The sequence below is a fragment of the Sinocyclocheilus anshuiensis genome, unplaced genomic scaffold, assembly GCF_001515605.1.
Source record: "Sinocyclocheilus anshuiensis isolate Anshui unplaced genomic scaffold, SAMN03320099.WGS_v1.1 scaffold624, whole genome shotgun sequence".
In the NCBI taxonomy this organism is placed as follows: domain Eukaryota; kingdom Metazoa; phylum Chordata; class Actinopteri; order Cypriniformes; family Cyprinidae; genus Sinocyclocheilus; species Sinocyclocheilus anshuiensis.
Window position 1 is genome coordinate 469884 of NW_015554128.1, and position 25464 is coordinate 495347.

The 25464-nt window shown below is 37.9% G+C and overlaps 1 protein-coding gene across 7 annotated transcripts; it reads left to right on the forward strand.

Annotated features, from left to right (window-relative positions):
- The first annotated feature begins 193 nt into the window (after positions 1-193).
- LOC107670215 (alpha-mannosidase 2x-like) lies at positions 194-24794 on the forward strand. Of its 7 annotated transcripts, none has more exons than XM_016462741.1 (25): positions 194-249; positions 2025-2819; positions 4276-4431; positions 5741-5998; positions 7695-7839; positions 9365-9536; positions 10033-10160; positions 10234-10407; positions 11370-11556; positions 12194-12371; positions 12629-12831; positions 13861-14043; positions 14234-14348; positions 15011-15078; positions 15162-15327; positions 15412-15648; positions 16800-16922; positions 17011-17125; positions 17227-17360; positions 17544-17685; positions 19015-19148; positions 21496-21573; positions 21890-22084; positions 22277-22390; positions 22634-24794. In XM_016462741.1, the coding sequence occupies exons 3-25, from the start codon at positions 4300-4302 to the stop codon at positions 22784-22786; spliced, it is 3534 nt and encodes a 1177-aa protein (XP_016318227.1). In that variant the 5' UTR covers positions 194-249; positions 2025-2819; positions 4276-4299; the 3' UTR covers positions 22787-24794. The 7 variants fall into 7 exon arrangements, with proteins under 7 accessions (XP_016318227.1, XP_016318231.1, XP_016318232.1 ...); XM_016462745.1 differs by having other exon boundaries at positions 22280-22390; XM_016462746.1 differs by having other exon boundaries at positions 5762-5998.
- Positions 24795-25464: the final 670 nt, after the last annotated feature.

The following is a 25464-nucleotide window of genomic DNA, read 5'->3' on the forward strand; positions in this document are numbered from 1 at the left end:
TGACTTTCAAAAATAAGAGCACACTGAGAAGTATTTACTAAAGGTGTGACAACTAGCCCCGGTCTGGATTAACAATACATTTCTGGATTGTATATTTGCACCGTTTAACATGTACTAACCCCCACAGTAATCTAACCAATCAGAAGCCAGTGCGTCTCAGCCCGCAGAAAACTTCACTTCCCACAATGCTCTGCTCCGTTCTCAAGCTCTCGCATAGGGTCACAGACGTCTTTCAGGAGGAAATAACGGGTAAATATTTCATGTCCCGTGACTGCTTTCTCGTTTAAAAGCCATGCCACTAACAGGTCAGCCGTTAAAAAAAAAAACGCTAGAAGTGCAGTATAATAATTTTAAACGCAAGAGAGGTGTTTTCTGTAGCTTGATCGCGCGCTTGTATTGAAGAATAGACCAGAGCCAAGGTATTTACATGCTGCACTCGCATAGTACGCGATCTAACCTGCGGATCTAGCTGATAAACTCTTATAGATGTCTGATCTTGAGCCGGAATGTCAGTTAGAGGGGCATAGATCGGATCTAGCGCGTTAAACGAGTAACTTGCCTCCATGTGTGCAGATATAGGCTTGCAGTGGACATCAGTGGGTTTGTTTGTCTATGGCAACAAGCGGGTTTAATGATGAACTACGTGCTTAAAGGCTCTGATATCAGTGCTGATAACCTTCCCACACAAGAAGAGGCCATTATTGCAGGCATATTTCTGGAAAGTAGGTAAACAGTTCTACTGCAGTCATGGTGAGGTCTTTAAGACTTTCAGGGCGAGATCAGGCTGCTGTAGTTTAACATACTGATCACTTTCCTTGCTTGTAGTTGTTTTTGAAATATATCTGTATATTTAAACAGCTTTTTATTTTTCAAACAGTCATTGATTGTTGTGATTCTTTCAGTCTCCTATGCAATATACTTTATTTTAAATGTAATTATTTTTGTTTAAATATTAATGTATTTTTTTTACGGGCAAAAGCGGATATCTTAAATCTACAGTCTTTTGCCTGTTGCTTAAATCCAGTTTTCACAATTTGTGTTTGACCAGTGTGAGATTTTCAATAGCTGATGCCAATCCCGATAGTGTTGATGACCAATTTAAAGGCAAATAAGCTGTACAACTGAGATGATTACTGAGATTTAGCTAATCTAATGAATATTCATTCAAAATATAGAAACATTAGTGCTGTCAAATCGATTAATCGTGATTTGTTTACATAAAATACTGTATGTGTGTGTACTGTGTATATTTAAATGTATATCTAAATACACACACACACATACATGTATATATTTAAGAAATATATGTCATATATTTATATATAATATAAATCATATATATAATTATGAATATATATATATACACATTCTACAAAATATTTTTTTTTGGGCGAACTATCCCTTTAATGTTAATAAAACAACAAAACAAAGAGTAAAATTACTCACTGCTCTTGACTGAAGAACTTTAATACAGTTGTTTTTAATAAGAATCAATGTATAATTTATACAGTGAAGTCTATATAGTGCTTTATTTTTATATTTGTTCATTCAGTTTCTTGAATGCTAAATACACCTACTGTACCTGAAAAACAAAGCACTTTGTTTTATTTGTATATTATGTGTATTTGTAATGTGTATCTTTGTTCTTATTTTTTAATAACAAATATAAAATGATGACAAAGATTTTTATCTTCACCCACTTTGGCCTAAATATCTGCCATTCTTTTTTATATTTTGTTACCTTGTAAGGCTTGGTTTTTATAATAGGGAAATTAGTTTGGCTGTACTGCTCAGACAACTAGCAAAATAATAAAACCAACATGATAAAGTATCAAGATAAAATCGTGAAATGATATTTTTGCTATATCGCCCACCCCCTTATATTAATAATAATTGATTTATTAATTGGCTGCCATTGTCTTGATTAATGCTTTAGTAGATGCATGTGTTTGTTGTGTTCCACGTGTAGTATGAGGGAAAACCATTCAACTGCACCGGTTCACTGAGATTGTTTGTTTTCACAGGTGCTTGGCTCTCCGTTTCTGAGGCTTCAAAATAGGAAACATGGAAGAAAGACCTTCAAACCAGCCCTGTTCATTAGTTTTCTAAAACTGGGTTTACTATCTTCCATCAAGAGCTGTTCCATTAAGTAGCCTTCTCAGTTTTATGTAGCCGTTCCTGGAACCTCTCCATTTTGGACGTGTGATTGGTTGAGCTGTTTACCAGTGCTGGACGAAAGGCCTAATCCCAAATCCTTCTGGAGAGCGCTAAGACACTGCCTGACTGGAAGCTGACGGGATTAACTTCATATTAGATTTGGGAGACAAGGGAAAAAGAACACCTGCTTGTTTTTACAGGCAAATCCAGGCCAACCCGCTTTTTGGATCTTGTATGCGAGACGCCACCTTCCATTGTCAAAGTTGGCACAATTTGTGCACTTCCCAGAATTGCCTCCTGCTGTAGGACTCGATAATCCAGAATCATTCAGAATCAAGGTCAGTCAGTCTTGACTGCAGAAAAGGGATATTTCTTGCGTTCGGCCCCCAAATATTAAGACTAGAGACTTTGTTGGATACGTTATGACATTAAAAGCGTAGTGCACAAGCAGATCTGCATCATCAGTGTCTGAGAAGACCCATCAGCCAAGCTGGGAAGAAATAAAAGGCTTAAGAAAGAGGGGGCGTACTGACTGAGCCAGGTCGTTCTTATTCTGCTCTGGTCGTTTCTCTGCTCCGTGGAAACCTGCATTCGTTGCGATGGCTCCTCAGCCGACTCAGACAGGAGTGAACGCTGCCCTGTGAAGGACTACACTCAACTCTGTAAGTGAGAAAACACACACTTTGTTTTAAAGACAGTTGGGTGGTGTTGATGTGCTGGTTGCGACATCATGACTCATGATATAGCAAAGACTTTGCACATTTTCAAGTCAAAAATTACAAAACGGTACAAATAGAAATGTCCAAGCATTGTTTAAACAGTGTTAATTTAGTATTATGTACTAGCAATAGTATTTATTAATATTTTAAATTAGCTGATTTTGATTTTGATTAGTTTTGTTTTTTAATTGATTTTTTTATTTCATTTTAGTTTAAGTTATTTTAGTACTTAAAATTTAAACTTTATTTTATTTCAGTTAGTGGCCAGGCCAAGTTTATGTTCTTCATCTAATATTTATATTTTATTTCAGCTTTATTGCAATTAATGAAAATTATGTTTAATAATTGTAGTTTTCAGTTAATAACAACAATTAATAACAACATTGTTGAAACAAAATTAAAAACTGTATATAATAAATAAAGATTTTATTATGTTTATATTGTACTATAAATTATGATTTATTTAAAAATGCTGTAATATTGTTTTATACATATATACATATATATATATTATGCTTCGTAGGGTTGCAAAGGGGTGGAAAATTTCAGGAAACTTTCCAGAAATCCCTGGAATATTCCAAAAATTCTGGAATATTTCTGAAATTTACTGGACATTTTCCACCTTTTTGCAACCCTAATGCTTCGTTCAGTTTTTGGGTTTTGATTCACCCTAATATAACTTTTTTATGCTATTTTATTTAACCAAATTTGGCGCTGTACATCATTTGATGTATTTCATGAATGGCCACATGTTTATTTGGATTTTGTTTTGTTATTTCTGTATGGCGAGCTGCAGAATGCGGTAGATTGGAGTGCGTGTCTGAAGCTGAGCAGGAGAGAGCATTACCTAGTGATGAACTCTTGCTCAAAAACTGGAGACGCTTCCTCTGTATTAGATCCATCCCTGTCAGAAGCTGTTTGATAAAGTGTTGAGGACATGTCCTCGCCGTAATGACACACACACATAGACCGGCTTTCCCGGAGGGGCATTAGATTCCCTGTCTGGGCTCCCGCTGTTCAGAACCTGGGTTGTTCTTTTTCCCCCTTCCTTTCTTCGGTTTGAATGGTTGAGGACAAGGGGCACTTTGAAGGAGGCTGGAATTGGCCGTGGTTTGGTCGCAGATGACAGACTGCTGCACGGTTCCCGCTGATCGAGGCGTCCCCTGTGTATATACACCGCCTCTGCTAGCCCTCCCCTATCCCACGAGCCGCTGCTTTAGAATTTGGAGCTCTATGGGAGAGCAGAGGTGGACTTTAAACATCGCTTAAAAAATCCTTAACGCTGAGTCTCTTCCAGCAACTCTGCACTTTTTCACTTTTGGGACACCTTCGTCAGAACTCATTTGTGCAGGTTAACAATCTCTTCTTTTGTCTCCGCTCTTCTTGACCTGGACATTAGCATCCGTCAGATAAGCAGAGGAGGATGAAACTGAAGAAGCAGGTGACCGTTTGCGGCGGGGCCATCTTCTGTGTGGCCGTCTTCTCTCTCTACCTGATGTTGGACCGCGTCCAGCACGATCCCGCCAGGAGACAGAGCGCCGGGAACTTTCCTAGGGTAAGTCGGCGGCGATCTCTTTATGAATTCCCTTTGTCCTGGATTACATTTTTTGCTGTGTGGGTCTGTTTGAATGGCTCCATTTATCAAAATTTTTTTTCAGGCTAGCAAGTGTAAAAGCTAGTGATGTCACCAGTTCGTTTCTGGCTCTGACTCGAGCTAATTAACTACTAAATTAGCTAGTGAATAACTCTGTGAGTTCTGGCTTTTTTCTGCCACAAAACCAAAGGCTTTTTTAAATGCAAAAAACCTAATTATTAGAAAAATGTGCTGGTGTTCTTCTAGAAATTACGTACATGATGACACATGATGGTGTGTGAATTAGCACGTTTTATGTGCTTCATATCATAAGCCTCAGGGAAAAAAAATGCACGTTATGGAAATTCAGACATTGTTTGTATTCAAAGCCTGTCCTAAATCATTTTTCAGTTTGATTGTCAGGGAGCTTTGCACCAGTGAACACTTTCAACTTCTGTGACACTTGATATTAGTAATACTGGCTAAGGCAAGGGATTTGAAGAAACTCCCAAGTATTACGTTTTTACATGTAACTCATCCCTCACCCTTTGTACTACGGATCTGAATGATACCTCAAATCGTTCAGCATGTTGGGGAGAGGTGTGCTATTAATTTTCTAAGCAATCGGACTTGTGATCTGCCTGGGGGATGATAAAATGGCAGAAAAAAAATCCTGTGAATTTACTTTGAAGAAAGAATCTGAGACATATCTAAGGACCAGAATATCATCTCTCTTGAAAACATCTAGAACATCTTAGCAAATAATAGAAATATATATAAATAAATGTATTTGTAAATACGTTACAAATAAATAAATAAATAAATATATATGTTTCTTTTCTTCAATAATTGTTTGTTGTCATTGTTTGCTTGCTGCTATTGTCAAAAACTGATAAATGGATGATTTTATACTATTTTGTCTTAATACATAAAAAAAATACAATTTAAAATCAACTATTTTAATTTTTGGAAGTGAATTTAAGCAGCGTAACATTATAATATTCTTTATGAAAACAGATATGTGTAATTTTTTTAATGTATTTAGACAAAATAGTTTTTGGCCATAACATGACAAAAAATGACCATATTGATATTGGTACATCCCTAATCAGAATTGCTACATAAAATCCAGTTTGTTAGTGATACTGTACTGTAGACATGTTACAGGTCAGCCTTGCCAGTCCTGTGTGCCTTGATGTGTCGTCCCCTCTAGAGCGCTCTGGTCAGTCATGTGATGTTGTAGATTGTGGTGGTAGATAGATTACACCTCCATCCCCCTCCTTTTTTTTAGAGCCAGATTTCGGTGTTGCAGAACCGCATCGAGCAGCTGGAGCAGCTCCTGGAGGAGAACCATCAGATCATCAGCCACATCAAAGACTCTGTGCTGGAGCTCACCGACACGGGGGCCATCTCTCCCAGCGGACATCTCCCCTTCCGTAGCGCCAATGGCTCCTGGGTGCTGCCCTTTGATGACAGGCCCACCTTTCTCTCCGTCAAGCCGCTGGATTGCCAGTTCGCACTGGGCCGCAGGAGCCAAACTGACCTACAGGTGAGAATCAAAACAGTCTCAGTGGGCTGAAGTGTGTAGAATGACTTGAGTTTAATGCATTGTTGTCTGGATGAGGACTGCATTGTGGCTTTGGGATTCACTTGTTGAGGTTATAGCTATACTTGCCAAGAATTCCATCAATAATCACACAGTTTTGAGTCTAAAACTTGTACAGTTACTTTTGCAGTTACTCATGTAATGACTAGTGGGTCACTCAGTGTCAACTCAACCAGAGGTCCTCAGCTCAAATGTTTGATTTCGTCAGTATTTTTTCTGAAGAAAGATAAACTTGTATAGTGATGAAAGCCAAAATATTAAATGTCACAGATGTGTATTTCCTGAGTAATCCACTATTTTGTAGAGGGGGGTCAAAATTACAGTTTTCACCTGAGATTCATAGCCAGATTATAGAAGAGTCAAAATGACTTCAGAAAGATGGCAGCATCATTATATTATTTTTACACTGAGATTGGTAGCTCTATTAGTAAAATCTGCAATCTTTGTTGCATTATATGCCAATGGTGACCATTCAAAAATGGTAAAAGGCGTTTTTCTCCAAAGTTTGCATGCCTGTAACTTAAGAAGTATTAAAGATATCTTAATGCCCTATTAGATTTTGGGTCTTAACAAACTTTCCTTTTGGCATCTTCATTTTTAAGGCCCTCTGTGGTTACATTCCAGCAATATGAGAATCTCAATATGGCTCCAGGAGTAAATTGTTAAATTGTACAGTGGTCAAAAACAATTGCATAGAACATACCATGCCATAAATATTGTTTTGCGTTTTATAGTTTGCGTGCCTAAAATCTAAATCTGTATTGGCCATTTTGGATATTTATCAGTTGTATATTTAATTGTTTAATAATTAAAACTGCCTGTTTTAGATTTTTATTTTATTTTATTTTCAGTCTGTATTGTATTTTATTTTCAGTCAGTATTGGCAACTAATATCAGATGATATTAGTTGTTTTATTGTTTCTGCCTGTTTTAGATTAGATTTAGATTCAGATTACATTTGCTCACCTAGCACTCACTTAATTTTCTACTAGTAATGCACAATGTTTATCAGCATTTTTTAATTTCATTTTAATTTTAATCTTTTTACATTTTTTAAATTGGTATTGGCCATTTTGGATTTTATCTGCTGATATTGGATGTTTAATTGTTTCTGCCTATTTTAGATCCAATTTAAAGCACATTTGCCATCATCTAGCACTCACTTTTAAAGGGATAACGGTACAGATTTAGCACTGTCTCTTGAGTCAATACTATTTTTTTTATATAATACTGTTTGTCTGTAGTAAATCCTCAGATACTTTGAGTTTTTAATATTTTGAGTGTATTAAAAAACATCTGTTCAAAACACGTCTAAGACCTGACATGTTGTGAACAGGCACTTTAAGTCTCCATTGGGTGTGCGGTTATGCTTCAGGCTGTCACACCTACACTAAATACAGGTCCTGTGTCATCTGTCAGTTACATCAGATTGCCATGAGACGTAGTATTTATCAGGGAGTCCACAACGTGCCTAGTTTTGTGGAAAGTCGCTAAATGTAACGTCTTTATCACATTTTTGTGTCTCCTAGTGGAGGTTTTCATAAAGATATTTGGGAATTGTGAAGTGGATCGAGACGTATCCGGGTGAATCCATGCAATAGCATTTGTGACAATCTCTGAATTGATTGTTTGGTCACAGATGCTGGATGTGTACTCCTTGCTGAGCTTTGATAATGTGGACGGAGGTGTTTGGAAGCAAGGCTTTGAGATCACCTATGAGCCCAACGAGTGGGACGACGAGCCCCTGCAAGTGTTTGTGGTCCCTCATTCGCACAACGATCCAGGTAGGGACCGAAACTTCCTTCACTCAAACATGTTTGGTGCATCAGCCTCATACTGAAGAAACTGTGAAGCCCTGGCCTAAGTTTTCTTTTTCAGGGTTGGGAATGATTCACGTCAACCCAGACCATTTTAAAAGTCATAAACACAAAAGGTGTGCTTATATGTCAAGTAGTTGTCCTGCTATCAGATTTTATGCTACATGCATTATGTTTGCAGCCTTGAGTGTAACTTGTGTTTTCAATTAGTCATGTAACTGGAACTGACAAAACACAAAACCACCATAAACGTATCATAAAATATTCACTACTAATATTATAAATCTGCCCTAGATCTCTGATTAACAGCCCACTGGAGATTTTCATTGAGTAAACAAATTCAATTTCAGTCTGTTGTAACTATCGTATGGCCTCATAAGTGCACGAGATGCATTGACGTTTTTGTAGCAATGCTCCGATCACTCGGCTGCTAATCAGAACTAGCCCATAACCACTTCCTGTTGGTGATCTCTTTGTCACTTTTGATCAATTTAATGTCTTAGCTAAATAAAAAAATCATTTCTTAAAAAAACAGAACACTACTTTTGAACAGTAGTGCGTGTATCTTAATTTGGATCATATTTTGTTAAAGACAAAACACTGTTAAAATTGTAATTGGGGCATTGGCTACTACTATCTTTTGTGAAGCTTAGATTGCATACATTTCTTTAAGCAACGTAAAACTGTTGTAAAGTTTCAATCTCTGCCAGAAAGTTTTCACCCTCAGCCCTTAAGTGGATGTAACATTTTTCATTTTGTTTTAGTTGTTGATGCAGCATTCTCAGTCACACACCTAGCAATGCGTATCCGAAAGAGTCGTGCAGGTAAAGTGGGTCAGTTACTGGGCTTGCATTTTGCAGCGTTGGCACAAATTACGAAGCACCTTAAGAGAAACACAATGAGTTTCAGCATCACCCACAGGACAGATAAGTTTCCAAATCTGCTCGCGAACCCCTGCAGCTGGCATTTTTTGCAGCGTTATGAAAGAACAGAGGATCTAATACTTTAAAGTCAGTGACCCGATTCCCTGTTGTTTTATTGGGGTCAGTACCGTGTCACTGGTCTTTGTGGAGCTGTGCATTTAATGCAGATTGTGTAATACTGAACATGCTCCCTATATGTTTCAATCAGTCTGCCATTCTAAGGGTCAGCGCGGATCTGTTGTTCCTTTTTTTTTTTTGCAAGGCCCAGCAGTGCCTCTGAATAATGAACAGACTGTGTTATTTTGAACAGGTTGTTGTTCAGAGAACGACGTGTGGCCAAACGGCTGTGCTTCTTCTAAACTTTTCAGTGTTTTATCAAAAGAACATTTGATTTTAGCACATATTCTGTTGTCCCTTCATTCTGTGGTGGCAGAACTAGATCTGATCTGTTTGCTGTCCTTGGATGGTTTTAAAGGGGTCATATGATGCTATTTTAAAGATCATTATTTTGTGTATTTGGTGTAACAGAATATGTTGACATACTTTGTACTGCACTTCTTTTGTGACAGGATGGATCAAAACATTTGACAAGTACTACAGTGACCAAACCCAGCATATCTTCAACAACCTGGTGGTGAAACTGGCCGAAGATCCTCGCCGGAAATTCATTTGGTCGGAAATATCGTTCTTTGCCAAATGGTGGGAAAGCGCAGATGTACATAAACAAGAGGCAATGCGCAAGTGAGTAACGCTCTATGTTAAATTTTGAAGTTAAAAAAAAAAATGATGTTAAAGTTGCATTTCTGATTTCTGAAGGATAATGTGACACTGAAGACTGGAGTAATGACTGCTGAAAATTCAGCTTTGCATCACAGGAATAAATTAGATTTTAAATCATATTAAAATACTAAACAGTTCTTTTAAATTGTAATAATATATTCCATTTTTCACAATCCAATCAATTCCTGACCGAGCTGCTGTGTTCACTTGGAAGACTTTACATTGTGAATGAAAAATGGGTCACTTGTTCAGTGCCCTCATTCTGTCTTTTGTGTTTTGATTCGCTGCCTCATGCCCACTCTTGATCAGTTCATCTTCTTAACTCCGTAATCCACTGAAGGTTAATTAGTCTAGATGCTCCTTATATACTCTGATCTAATGTTGTGGATTTCCTCACCTCATCTTGTGATCAGTGCTTTAAATGTTCAGAATCCTTTCTAAATCTTTTTTCTTTCAGGCTGATCCTCAGCGGACAGCTTGAGATAGTGACAGGAGGCTGGGTCATGACAGACGAAGCCAACGCTCACTATTCCGCCATGATCGATCAGCTCATTGAAGGCCATCAGTGGCTAGAGAAAAATCTGGGTAAGACTGGGTTTAATCTTAAAAGTGGCTCCTTCAGATTGGTTTGGAATATTTAACGGGTGTGTTACTGCAGGTGTGAGCCCTCGCTCGGGCTGGGCCGTTGATCCGTTCGGGCACAGCGCCACGATGCCTTACCTACTGAAACGGGCGAACATGAGCAGCATGCTGATCCAGAGGGTCCATTACTCCATCAAGAAGCACTTTGCAGCCACACGGAGCCTTGAATTCATGTGGAGGCAGGCCTGGGGTAAATGACTACAAAAACAAAAACATGCATTGACATTTAAATATTTATTTATGTTTTATACTTATTAAAGCATTATTATTACACATTTAATCAACTGAGAATAAAGTATCTCCCAAATTAGAAAGTATTTTTTAAGTTTCTTTTATTTGTATATTTTCAGTTTTCATTTAAATTTGATGTTTTTGTCATTTTTATTAGTTTTTGTTTCATTTTGAATCTTTCTATTTAGCTTCATTTTTATTTTTTCATTTCAGTTTTAGTAATTTTAGTACTTCACATTAGAATCGTTTTATTTTAGTTAGTTGCCAAAGCGATTTTTCTCATTTTTGTTTAAGTTATTTAAGGTTACTTTTTTATTTAATATTTTTTATATAATAAAATAATCAGTTTTAGTTTCAGTAATTTTAGTACTTAAACTTATTTTATTTCAGTTAGTTGCCAAAGCAACATTTCTAATTTTTAAGTTTTTTAAGTTTACCTTTTTGTCTAATATATTTTTTTAAATATTTAAATATTTTTTCAATCTAATATTTGTATTTTAATTTACTTTAGCTTTATTTCAATTAACAGAAATTATTTTTAATCATCAGTATAAGTTATTTAATAATAACAGATTAAACAACATTAAAAACTGAATATATACTTTTTTTTATTTGATTTCTATAACAAAAACAAAAACTTTTTAATCGTTTTAGTTAACAATAACAGCACTGCTTATTAGTGGTGCTTGATCATCTGGAACATTTATGCTACAGACATGAATGAAACCTCAAAATGAGGAGGAGAAGTGTGCTGTTACATTTCTAAGCAATCAAAGTTTTGATTTTCTCTTTTGGGTGGGTGACAAAACATGAAAAGATCCTTAGACTCCCATTGAGCCACTCTTCAACACCCTAGAAACCGTAAAAACAACTCCTAAAACACATTAGGAAGAGTTGATTTATTTCATTTTATATTTTCAGATATTGAATCCGGCACAGACATGTTCTGCCACATGATGCCATTTTACAGCTACGACGTGCCTCACACATGTGGCCCAGACCCGAAGATCTGCTGTCAGTTTGATTTCAAGAGGCTGCCGGGCAGTCGAGTCAACTGCCCGTGGAAGGTGCCGCCCCGAGCCATCACAGATGCCAACGTGGCTGAGAGGTGAGGCTCTAGGGCTGATTAATATGAAACCAGGGAATAAATTTGATTCGGGGGAGTTTAGCCAAAGAATGAATGTAGGTTAATTTCCTGTGTTAGCCAACAAAATTCATTTGTCCATCACCCAGCTGGCACCAGCTGTATTTATATGGGTGGCGCTTGAACTGGGCTCAGGCCCAAATCCACTGCTCTCTCGCTCCGTGGAAGAAAACCAGGATATTAACAAGCTTGTAGCAATTAGTTTGCACCTGTCATTACACTTCAGAGGTCTTTCAGGTCTACTGGAATAGGCAGAGGGTTTTATGGGTACACTTTTAGCTTCATGAGTCATTCCTTTCAGAATGTTCAAACGTGTTTTCTTCCTTTTGGTATGAATAGACAACAGCATTTTTTTAAACATTCTAAATGTCTTTACTGTCTGTTTTGATCAATTTAATGTGTCCTTGCTCAATAAAAATATTAATTTCTTTATTAAAAAAAACAAAAAAACAATCTCCCTGACCCAAACATTTTTTGAACGGTAGTGTGTATATACACCACTTTTTGTCTATTCAATGCTTGACTTGTTTTTAATCGATTGCTAGCCTTAATAAAACCCAATCCAGTGGATTTGCTTCATATTTGACATTTTCTGTTTCAGAGCTGGCGTTCTGCTTGATCAATACCGTAAAAAATCCAAGCTATTTCGTAGCAAAGTGTTGCTGGTTCCTCTTGGGGACGACTTCCGCTACGACAAAGCATTAGAGTGGGACCAGCAGTACTTCAACTACCAGAAACTGTTTGATTACATGAACTCCCACCCGGAAATGCATGTAAAGGTATGTTTTCTGATAAACATAGAGGCTCTAACCTGTAAATCAATAGAAAACTACAATAACTGTCTGTAAGTTTGTCAGGAAGAGGTTTCTGCAATTTTAAACAAACACAGCTCCTTCAACTCAGCTTTTGATGTTCAACCAGGAATAATTTGAATGCATAGTTTAACTCGTTTTTGAGTGAAGAAAAGAGAGCAGATGATATCGGAAAATGTGAAATGAATTGGAATGGCCCTGTAAGTAAATCTCTGTGTTCTCAGGCCCAGTTTGCGACGCTGACAGATTACTTTAATGCGGTGTACAAGGCTAATGGAGTCGCTCCGGGGACGAGACCGCCTGATTACCCTGTGCTGAGCGGAGACTTCTTCACTTATGCAGATAGAGAGGACCATTACTGGAGTGGATACTACACCTCACGGCCCTTCTACAAAAACCTGGACCGTGTGTTAGAATCTCACCTACGGTTAGTCAGTGAAACATCCAACGTATGTCTACTATCTCATATCTGTTAAGATATGAAAAGAAATTGCCTAGCTAAGGATGCATCGTGCATGAGTACCATATTAGTTAGTAGCTGATATTTTTTGATATTGGCTGATATTTAATTGTTCATGTTCATTTATCTATTTTTACATGTAGATCACATTTCTGTCTTCAGCATAAATCAATATTAATATCCATTTGTCATACTGTACATTATAATGCTGTGATGCCTAAATGCACTTGTAGCATGATACTTAATTTTAGTTTTTAATGTTTTATTTTTAATTTAAAAATGTTATTGTAATTAAATTAATCATTAAATTATTAAATAAAATATAATTTTATAATATAAAAATTCTATATTTTTTTAATTTTATAAAAAAATATTATAGAATGTTAATATCAGCCATTTATTGGTTTTTGGCTATAACTTGAAAATAATTATTTATTTATCATTATTGGCCAGCATTTTATTAAAATGCCATTTTAATTTTAATCAGTGCATAAAGTGTTTGCACTTTTCATGGAAATCAACTACAGATGGTTCATTTATAATGGTCTCTGCAAATTAAGCTGCGATTGAAGAGTATTTTTACATACAGCTGTAATTTAACACATTCAAAAAGTAGCTTTCAGTCAGAAATATGCTAACAAGGTTTTGTGGAGGCCTTTTAATTTTTAATTTGCAGCACATTTAAATTTGCACTGACAAACGTCGAGGTATCTGAATTTAATCCATTATTTTAGCAACTTTGGAAAGCGTCTGGTTTTATTTGCCAGAGATTCAATTATGCTTCGAATAAAGGCCTGTTCTCTGGGGAATAATTAAAATAGTTATTCTCCACGTGGGTGACAGGTTTTTCTCCTGAATTAAGCACGAGGCATTGCCTAATTACTGTCATTACTCATTAATTCTATTATCATTGGTTTCTCAGTTTGTCAAGTCTCGCTGTTTCGTTCGGTGTCATGAACTCTTGTGTTTGAAGACTGTTTGATTTTGTGTTTGTAGAGGGGCAGAAATTCTCTACAGCTTGGCGGTGGCTCACGTGCGGCGTGCAGGATTGGAAGGGCGTTATCCCGTTTCAGATTACTCCCTCCTCACCGATGCCAGGCGCAACATAGGGCTGTTCCAGCACCACGATGCCATCACGGGCACTGCCAAAGAGGCTGTCGTCATCGACTACGGAAACAGGTTTCTGAATAAAAGCGTGCAGATTTCATCCGCATGAACTGATTAGAAGATGTTTAGAGATCAGAGGAAGTCTCTCAGGGTGTTATTACTGAAATCTCATCTTTAGTGGTCAATTTTCAGCATTTTTAGAGTTTGGATTGATGGCTTTCGATTTGCAAGCAGTTCTTGATTCGTTTCTCCCCCCCTCCAGGCTATTACGTTCTCTGGTCGGTCTGAAACGAGTGATCATTAATGCTGCACACTTCCTGGTAATAAAGAATAAAGACATTTATCGCTTCTACCAGACGGAGCCTTTCTTAGAGACGGTGAGGAACAGCCTTGATTTTTCTAAAAGCAGCGCGTTTAACCCTTGTGCTGTGCTTAAAATCCTAATCCTAATTTGGTGTTCCCAAAAATGACCGGCCTCTTAAAAATGGCTTGTAGATCTCTCAGTATGCAATATTATAACCAAATCTTTGATTTCATCTTTTTGTCAACTTGGAGTCTTTTAAATAGCACAGTTTTTGTATTTCTTTCTGGAACTGATTAATAGTAGGCCTCATTGAGTTTTTTGAGAAAACAAAAAAAGCATTATTTCTCAATAATTTGGGCAATATTTTCTCGAAAACGGAGTTGCATAAGCTTAGATCAATGAGGCTTACAATCATTCAGTTCCAAAAAGAAATACAAAACCTGTGGTAATTAAAAGAAAACAAGTTGACAAATATTTGCTAATAATATAGCATAACAAGAAAGGTATAAACTGTTTTTAGGCCTATTGACCAGGAACAAGGTGGGAAAAAAATCCCCCCAAAATGATGCTTTTAGGAAGTTGGTATGCTCTGTGTGAGCAAAGTCAGTTTTAGTCCAATGGAATAACATTAACAAGCTTTTGTGGGAAAAATAAAATCCTCTCTGGGTTAAAATGACCAGAACACAACATGAGGGTTAAGAGTCTGACCTTTGACCTCTGTTCATGTGACTGTAGGATGACAGACGCGCCACACAAGACTCTCTCCCGCAGCGCACGCTTATCGAGCTGGAATCTACTCCCAGGTGAGATGCGTTATCTGATCTCGAACTCTGCAAATGCTGACATTTTTTCAGTGTGCAGATACGATCTTCTTCCTCTTCCTCAGGTATCTGGTGCTGTTCAACCCCATCGAGCAGGAGCGTCTGTGTGTGGTCACCATGCTGGTGAATTCGGCAAGAGTTAGGGTTCTCACTGAAGACGGGCAAACGTTACCGGTTCAGCTCAGCGCGCAGTGGGTGTCTGCTGTTGAGATGAGTGGAGAGGTCTACCAGGTGTGTCTATTTGTGTCCATATGTTCCAGCATATGACTTAAATAAAGTCCGTCTGAAAACCTACACTCTTGTCTCTTCGTTCAGGCTTCTTTCATGGCACGCCTCCCCGCTCTGGGATTGGCCGTCTTCCACCTGTATGACTCTGCTGACGCCCCCATGATGCTGCGCTCTGATACGCTGCTCAGGATTCCGGGACGGGGTCAGAGCATACGGGGTTTGGACCCTCTGCCCGTGCGATCGCAGACGGTAGACGCCCAACCGTTCTACATCCAGAGCCAGTCTCTCACTCTGGGCTTCTCTGGAACCACAGGCCTGCTGGAGGTGAGATGATTTTTGTGTTGCTGTTGTGTTAGGAAGTGAAGTGAGAAATTAACCGGGGCTTGAGGGTAAAATGCCCCAGGAAGTGTAGTGAATTCCCCTGCTTGTTTTTTGTTTTGTTTACACCATACACCGTTATCTGATTTGCATAATTCCTTAAGTAAATCGACTGCTGAAACAATATAGCCAGCATATGCAAATGATTCAGTCAATGAATTCCCGCTTGTTTATATAAGAATAGAAAATGTAGGGTTGAGAAATATATTATTTTTATCTTGCAGTATTAGAGTTTTGAAATCATCATTCTGTACTGTATGTATAAATCTCCTCTGATATTAATTCCTCTATATATATTTTTTCATTTAGATTACTTTTGCCATCATGTAAAGCTCACATTAAAGTTCATCTTTAAAGCAGTAATAATTAAAATGAGCAAATCTGAAAATGATTAGTAATTTGTGTACTGTACGTTATACTGTTGTGATGCCTAAATTCACTTGTAGCTTTTAAAATGATTCATTATAGTTTATTATTTTTTATGTTTTCAAAATAGTATAGATATCGGTATCAGTTATCGGCCAATATTAGAGAGTGTTTTTAAAAAATTGATTGGCATTATTCTATATTGTATATAAGCTAGCTGATATTGGATATTTAATGTGCATTTATCAATTTTACATTTAAATGACCTTTAAGGCTCATATTAAGTAATAAAAAAAACTAAATTAAATAACATGGTTAAAAGTAATCTTCAGGAAATTTCACATGGAATATCCATTTTTGTACTATCAGCCGTAGCATGAATTATAATAACAAATATCAGCTTGTAGGTATCAGCCAGAATTTTAACATCTGTGCACCACAAGAAAAAATTGCCCTAATCTTAGGAAAAAATGCTGAAAATCAACTCCACTGAGCAAATGTTTCATGGTAATAAAAAAAGGACGTTTCCAAGCTATGACATCAGCAGTCTATTTTTATGTTCAGTCATCTGGACAAGTGTTTTTACTTATTATTGCCAAAAGAAATGAAAAGTATCCCTGTCCTATTTTTGTAGTACATATGCTGTTGTGTCCTCTTTTAGAGTCCGAGTCCGCAGATGAGTCTACAATGATTCATTCTCTCTCTCTCTTGCATGCTCTTTTCTCCATCAGAGCATTCGACGTAAAGACGATCCCCAGGAGGTGAGGGTACAGATTCAGTTCCTCACATATGGCACTCGACCCTCTAAGGACAAGAGCGGGGCCTATCTCTTCCTGCCGGACGGAAATGCCAAGGTAGTGTCCGGCAGTCTTGAATGGGGCGAAAAGCAATTTATCAAACAATGTGGGGTGAATTAACACCTTCCCTTCTGCTCGCTCTCAGCCCTATTCGCAGAGAGAAGCCCCTATAGTGCGTGTGGTGGAAGGGCCTCTCTTCGCTGAGGTTGTGGCACATTATCAACACTTCCAGCAGACGGTCCGCGTTCATAATGTTCCAGGTAGGCATCCATCTGTCTCGCATCCAAACACGATCGTGTGAGGACGTCTTGCCCTGTCTGATCACTTCTTCCTGGCATATCACTCTGTCTCTGTCGTTCAGGAATTGATGGTCTTTCTCTGGACATCACCACCATGGTGGACATCAGAGATCAGAATAACAAGGAGCTGGCCATGAGGCTGGTTACCGACATTCAGAGCGGAGATACTTTCTACACAGACCTCAATGGTTTCCAGGTGAAGTATAAATGTCCACAAACTCTTGAGGTTCATCAAGCTGGTGTCCGGTTCCTCGGAGTCTTTAAAAAAATCTTGGTTTTATTTAAGCAATCAGCATGGAGTAAAAGTTCGCCATAGTTTGTCCTAGACTCAGATTACTCACCAGCCAATCAAGCTAATGCTCCATGTTCTGCTCATCAGATCCAGCCTTGCCGGTACTTCCAGAAACTTCCACTGCAGGCTAATTTCTACCCAATGCCCGCCATGGCATATATTCAGGACAGCCAATACCGGCTCACGCTCCACACGGCCCAGGCACTCGGGGTCAGCAGCCTGGCCAGCGGTGAGGAGAGTTCACAAATACTGATACCGCAACAGTGTCAGTAAATCAGTAAAAATGCTTTATTTATTTAGCCAGTATAAGAGATTTGATTTGATTTAGTTTACAAATGTATTTTTAGTGAGATTTTTTAAATACAAATTTTGGTGCAAAAACTAAAATGGAATTAAAAACACTGGTTTTAATTGGATGTTATTTATATAAACTTTAAAAGAACTGCATGTAGCCTAAGTTTTTATTTGGCTTAATATTAATTTTTCTTATTTTTTATGTAAATGTATTTTTATAATTATAATTTTTTAACTAAAATGCCATTAAATGAGTGAAACTTCTTGCACAGTATAATTGTACCATATTGGTTACTGGTCCGTATTAGAACTTTTATTTTCTTTAATTTAAAATGTTTTAATTGTTTTATTTATTTTTATTTTAAATACATTTTGGTGCAAAACCTAAAATACAATTAAATACACTACTTTTAATTGAATGTTATTTACATTAAAAAAAATGTAGCCCAACTTTTTATTTGGCTTATTAATATTAAATTGGTTACATGATTTATTTATATATTTTATATAAATGTATTATTATTATTATTATTTTTTTTTTATTATTTTGAACTAAATTGCCATTAAATCAGTGAAACTTCTTGCACAACATAATTGTACCATATTGGTTATCGATCAGTTTTAGAGGTTTTTTTTTTTAATTTAATTTGATTACATTTTTATACAAATGTATTTTTATTTGTACTTCAAAAAAAATAAAAAATTGTTGCAAAAACTAAAATGCCATTAAACACACTACTTTATTATTATTTACATAAACTCTTTAGTATTATTTACATAAACTTCAACAGCATTGGCTAATTGCCTTATTAATATTTTGTTACATAACTAGATGCTTCAGGAAGGTTACTAAGCAACAAAAGCATGTCCTAATTAATATTCATGAGCTGAGCTTTTACCATAGTAGGAATCAAACTTTTTTTCACCTGTGTACCAAACTGAGCTGACAATCCCATTGGAAAAACTCTCCTCGTTATGCTGTTTTCAATTTAGTATGGACTTGGTACCGAAGTACCGGCACTTTTTAGGTCTATAGCAGTGAGTTTCTTAGCAGGATGAAACATGAATAAGGGACTCAGATGGTAGGGAGGAGGAAAAACACTTAACAGTGGGATGCAGTGCTCTGGTTCTGTATTGATTTGATGCGATGTATCCAATAATGAAGATGAAGTGAGTGTACTGTCTAATGCTTTGCCTCACTCTATGCTATTACCGTCCTCTCCCTCTTCATCCTTTCCTCGTACGCTCTTTCCATCCTCTACAGGTCAGCTGGAGGTGATCCTAGACCGCAGACTGATGCAAGACGATAACAGGGGTCTAGGGCAGGGCCTGAAGGACAACAAACGAACGGCCAATCGCTTCCGTCTTCTGCTGGAGAGGAGGAGCAACAGTGGAAAGGTGAGTTCTGACTTAGACGAGGATACGAATGAACTAAACCGAAGTCAGACTCAGACTTTGGATTAGTACATGCTTATTCTGACCAAGAACCGCCAACTTAGATTGTCTGACTAACAAATAAATCAACTAATCACGCAAATTAAAATTAAATTGAAAAACCCTAACCCAGAGTTTACTTACTATTAAGTGCCTCAAACACAATGAAATATATTGTAAGAAGTAGATTTAGATTGTAGAATTAGATAAAAAAATGTATTTGTAGATACTTATTCTGACCAAAAACTGCCTACTTAGACAGGAAGAGATCACACAGTCACATAAATTAAATATTAAAATAAATTAAATTTAAAAAATATTTATTTTATTTTAATTTAAAGGGGTCATATGATGCTATTTTAAAGATCATTATTTTGTGTATTTGGTGTAACAGAATATGTTGACATGCTTTAATGTTCAAAAAACACATTATTTTTCAAATACTGTACATTATTGTAGTTCCGATTCAGAAACGCCAGATTGTCATAGCAAAGTCGGAACTGACCCCTTTTTTTTTTAATTTTATTTTTTTTTTAGAAATAGCCTTTGTGCACAGCCAGCCTCGTACTCTTCTAGGTAGTCCATAAAATGAGTTGCACAAATTTGAACATATGGGTTGTGCTGTTCTGTTGTTAATAAATCTTAACCAATGATTCCTAATTGCATCTACTTCCGGAAGGCCAAATAAAGTGCTTTTGCTTTCGCACTGAAACACACAGCGTCTCTCTGACATGGCTGCATCAACATTACGGCTGTTCCTGAAACCACGCCTTCTCTCTTTGCGTGCACATTTGGGCGGCATTATGCTAATATTTCCACATATTGACGTAGATATGTGGGGGCGTGTTAGAACGAGCCATTTTAGGTAGGCGTGGCTGACTCTTAACTTTTATAAAGAATATCTCTTTGGATTTGAGACTTTAGTCTTTGCAACTTTACAGATCTTCTTTATGCACCAAGAGCTTGTAACACTTCAAAGAGAAAGGAAAACTTGAAATCACATCATATGACCCCTTTAAAGAATGTTTTTTTTTTTGGGGGGGGGGGCAGTGCACGTCTTCTGTTTTATTTTCAATAATAATAATAATAACTATACACTAAAAAACACAAACATAATTGGCATGCTAAATTTATTTTAAGAATTAGATGACAAAAACCAAGACTAGTTGTTCTTCAGATTTTAGATTAGTACACACTTATTCTGACCAAGAACTAACTTCTTAGGGTGCTTTACATGTCAGATTGCTTTATAGTCAGGCAATTGCTACCTGTCTATTACATAAATTAAATTAAATTAAAATAATTAAGATAAAAATTATTATTTTACAGTAAAAAAAATCATTTTGGGTCATTTTGGTGGGGTACATCGTATTTTTATTATTATTTTTTTTTTCCTGTAATAATAATAATAAAACTATACACTTAAAGCAGAACATAGTTTATATGCTACTGGTTGCCTCAAACGAAATGAAAAATATTTTAAGTATTAGATGACTAGATTTTTCTCAGAAGTGCAGCCTGGTACTTTTTAATACAATTTTATTTCCTGGCTGACTGATAAAAACCTCTGCTCCCTGACTGGCGAGAATCATCGCAGTTGATTAATCTGATTGGAGCCTGCAATTTCAGCTTCACATGAGAGATCTTGTTATGCATACCAAAATATAGGTATCCTTTAGCAGTGTGACTGGTATGTAAATGCTCATTTCACTCAGTGGCCTGTAGGGGGCTCTCTATGGTTGCTAATGAGAGCTTTGTGAAGGCTCTAGGGACAGTATCATTCTGAGTCTAGCAGTCTAAAAGCTGGCAAGTGTGTAATAATAGATAATGGGCTTCAGAGATTTTACACACACTGGCTCAGATTGATTTGAATAATATATATTTTTATTCGAATCATGCTGTCGCCTGAAAGATTATAAATAATATAGTGTCCTATACAGGACACTGTATATTATGTATTACAAATATATTTTTAAGTATATATTAATAATTATAATTTAAAAATATATATATTTTTAAGTATATATTATTAATAATAATAATAATAATAATAAAAATATATGAACTGTCAAAAAATATATATAGTAATAATTTTATTTTCTAATATATATACAATTATAATATAAATATGATATAAAATTATAATACTTATAAAATATATGTATATATAAATAGCCTTTAACAAAGCGCCCCCCTTCTGTTTCTTTTCATTCCAGCTCATCATGCCCCTCTTATGCATTTCACAACCTCTTTTTGTTTTTGTTGCTGTCTGTCTATCACTTATCATGTCTTTCTCTCCTCATGCATGCAGCCTGCTGGCTCCTATGCCAGAGTCACCAACATCATAAACAAAATCATTGCTGGTATTTTAGGAGACGGGCAGGAAGAGGTAACATTATTGCAGTGGTGGAGAGTGACACCGTAGCAGTTAGTTCAGCTTGTTACCATAGCAACAAGTGACAGCTTTCCGCCTGGATTAAGAGGCCAAAGGTCGTTTCCTGTCCGCTATCTCCACCTGTGCTGCCGTGCCCCCAAACCGTTTATATGATAACGGGCTGTAGATGTAGTATGTAGAGATAGAAACTGTATTGAGCTTTTCTCATACAGTGACCCCAAAAAGTTCACTGTATGTCACGTAAAAGTAAGTGCACTTGCACGAAGTCGTTTGACTTGTGTGTTTCCTGATGCATGTCTGTATGTTCCAGCCGGTGGACAGCAGACCAGTCAGCTTCCCGTCGCTGCTCAGTCACATGACCTCCACCATCCTGAACCATGAGGTGCTGGCACTGCCCGTGTTGCCCAGGAAACACGGCGTGCCACCCATGCGTACCTTCGCTCCATTGGCTGGCACCCTGCCCTGTGACTTCCACCTGCTGAACCTCAGGAGCATCCAAAGCCAGGTAAATGAGAGCCCTGGGAGAAAAATGTGTGTCAGTATCGATTTCACCTGCTGTGAGACTGATGAGGACTTAAGAGTTCATAATGAAAAAAATTTTTCACACTTTCTTGTGGTCTGGTGGTTTTATTGTGGGTATGTTTGGAGGGGGATTTATTTTCAGTGGAATTTATTTGGTATCGTGTCATTTTTTCAGCAGGATACTCACTCTCCATCGCCTTACACGGCTCTGCTCCTCCATCGACTGGGCCTGGATTGTGGTCTGGAGGCCCAGAACCCTGGTTTCAACTGCACTACCACACAAGGCCAGGTCAGTGTCCTTGGAGGAAAAACTACTTTTACTAAAATTACTTTACATATGCACGTATATGTATATGCACGTGTGTGTGTATGTGTGTGCTTCTTTATATTTCTTTGTGAATATTTGATACATTTGAGTTGTGTAGTCATGGTTCACTTCATTTGAACGGGTCTAAACCGTGTGGAGGCATGTAGCTCTGATAAAGGCTATTTTTAGTCATTCTGAATCTCAGTCTCTGATCTTTCTCCCCAGCTCTCCATTTCTGGGCTGTTCCGTGGGCTAGATCTTCAGCTCCTGCAGCCCATGTCTCTGTCTCTGATGCACTCCCAGCCTCCGCTCTCCAACGACTCCTCCATCAATCTGGAGCCAATGGAGATCTCCGCCTACAAGCTCAAGCTGTGCTAGAACGATGTTGCACCAGAACCGGGCTCTCCGTGTGGACCCTTGGAACCTGCGCTAAAGCAGAGAACCACAGCTGGATGAGCAGAGGACTCTTTTGGAGATTGTTTATCCAGACTTAATGTATCTGAATCAACAAGAAGGCGCTAACTAAACTCTTAGCAAAATGGGGAAAAAAAAAACTCAAGGATGAGAACGTTCCAGCCAAAGTCAGATTTGGTAGCCGGACCGGGCGCTGAGATGAGAATGTCCGATTTTTTTTTTTTTATAGAGAGATTTTTTCTGGCAGAGCACTAATCGGTAAACATCTTTTTATTCCAGCAGTGCCGACTGTTGTTTTTTCTCCCCTTTTGTCTTTGGCTGGAACTGCTGACCGTTTCTCATTCATTTTCTCATTCATTCATCCCTGGAGTTCGTACTGTATGTAAATATCTCAAAACCTACATACACAACTGGATCTATACAAAACTGTGGGACTCAGTGCAATATGTGAAGCTTCTTGCCCTTTTGTTTCTTCATTCTATTTGTTATCTATTCCTAAGGCCTTGGAAGCTACGCTTGAATCCGTGTCGTTGTTTGAGCTCACACAGTTCTTTTTATTTCTTTATGTCTGCTGTGGACGGTTCTGCCTACGCTCGGCGGCGGCGGCTTGTTTTTTTTTCTATGAATGTCAATCACCCAGCTTGGCCTGCGAAGGCTGTCAGTGCGGTAACAGACGCGGCATTTACAGATCTCTTTCTTTCAGGATGGCTCTCGACACTTCGCTGACAGAAGACGACGTCCACGATCCAGCAGCGGTCTGGTCTAGCTCTTTCATTGGTCGGTTATTGGGTTACTGCTCAAATCGCACGACGAGAGCTTACGTTTACAATCTTTTTCCTTCCTTTTCCATCGTAGCTTCTGTTAATGAATCAAGCTGCTTCTTAATAAGCTAGCTGTGGATTATCCGCAACACATTTTTGTTTTTTGTACCATTTTGATCGTGTCTGGCATAGTTACAAGCCGCAGAATGTGCATTTTGTCATATTATATTTACAGGTTTGAGCCGTATTTAAATGCAGTTCGGGATCAGATCAGTCAAAGATATGCAGAGTTTGTCTTATTTCAAGACCTAGATCAGTCTACGAGCTTACCTAGACATCAACACATTCGCTTGATATACCTTCTCGCAGTATTTTCAGGTAAACCGAACTCGTATCCGATTGTAAAGGCACTAGTGCAGCTGCGCTCAGATTTAGCCAATTTCCCACACCAAAACGCGTTTAGGCCTTATCTCGCTGTAGGAAGCCCATCTGTAATGTGTAGCAGACCCATCTCAGTCATCCCTTCTGGGTTTTGTCTGTCACCTCGGTTTGCTTGAATCTGACAATTTTGAACATAAGAATGCTGTCTGTCCTTCAACCTGTCGTGTCGTTTCGTTTCATGCCGTGTCTCACCTCTCCCAGCCTGTCTGTCTCCCCTGGGAAAATCTGTACTCCAGTCTCTGATTTAAATTACAGAAAAATCTTCGCTCTTCTTCGACTTTCAACTCCATGCCTGATTATCTCTCTGTAGTGCGGCCACATCCATTTACATCAGCCAGGCCATCATCCGGCTTCTCCAGCTAATCAAGTTCCGGAGTAGTGTCCTTTCAGGAAGATAATTCCCCGCAGGAGGAACTCCGAGTATGGAGTGCCAAACGTCTGTCCATACACAGCGTAGGGCGCGCTTGCTATTCCAAAATGCTCTCGCTCCTGTAATTTGGTCCGATTCGTTTGCCCTGTCTGTGCATTTCACTGCCATGCTTGTTTTTCCTGTGCGTACGCTTGCCATACTGACAGATCTCTTTGTTAGATTTCCTTTATTTGTGTTGTGTGTTCTGAGATGGAAATGAAATGAGGTTAATTTATTTTGTTGTTTTTTTTTTTTTTTCTGCTTTGGTTTGCTATTGAGAGTGTGTTCAAAAAAATGACTCGTAAAAGCAAATGCAGAGACATTAAAGTGGACGTTTAATAAAGATCACACATGGAAAAAAGATTGAAATTCTTGGTGGTTGTGCACATTTTGCATCATAATTGGCTTTCCATTGTTGTCTGTTGTCTTGAAGCTTTGTTGTTGTGCTCTGGACTGCAGATAGGGGGCAGTAGGGAGTTGTCTGCATTTAATGTGGTTCCAGGGAGAGGCGTGGGGTGTGAAAAATTGAGTTCACTTAAAGGTCCCATGGCATGAAAATTTCACTTTATGAGGTTTTTTCTCACAAGAAAGGCTGCTTTTTATATCAGAACACCCTCTGTGATAGCCGGGATATCGGGTACTGATTTACCAGACAGCCTTTGGAGAGAACTGGAAATACCGCTGTCCTCTCACAGTGCTGACAGGTCTACTGAAGTCAGACTGGCCTTTTTTCTTTTTTTTTTGTATGGTTATTTTCTTTTTAGATGCCCTTTCACGCTCCGCTGAGACCAGATTTGGTTTCTTCCACAGCAGACGGGTTTGTGTGCTAAAAGGGCGGCTTGCTCCCTGAGCCCAGGCATTTGAGAAAGGCCATTCTTCTTAATAAGTCTGAGGGCTGAGACGGCAATAAAACTCAATCGCACCGCTGAGGACTTTAATAAGATGACAGAGGCGCTGATAGAGATGGAGACGTTTTTGAGGGATTAGCTGAGACAGAAATGAAAATGCTGTCATTTATACTCGCTCTTATG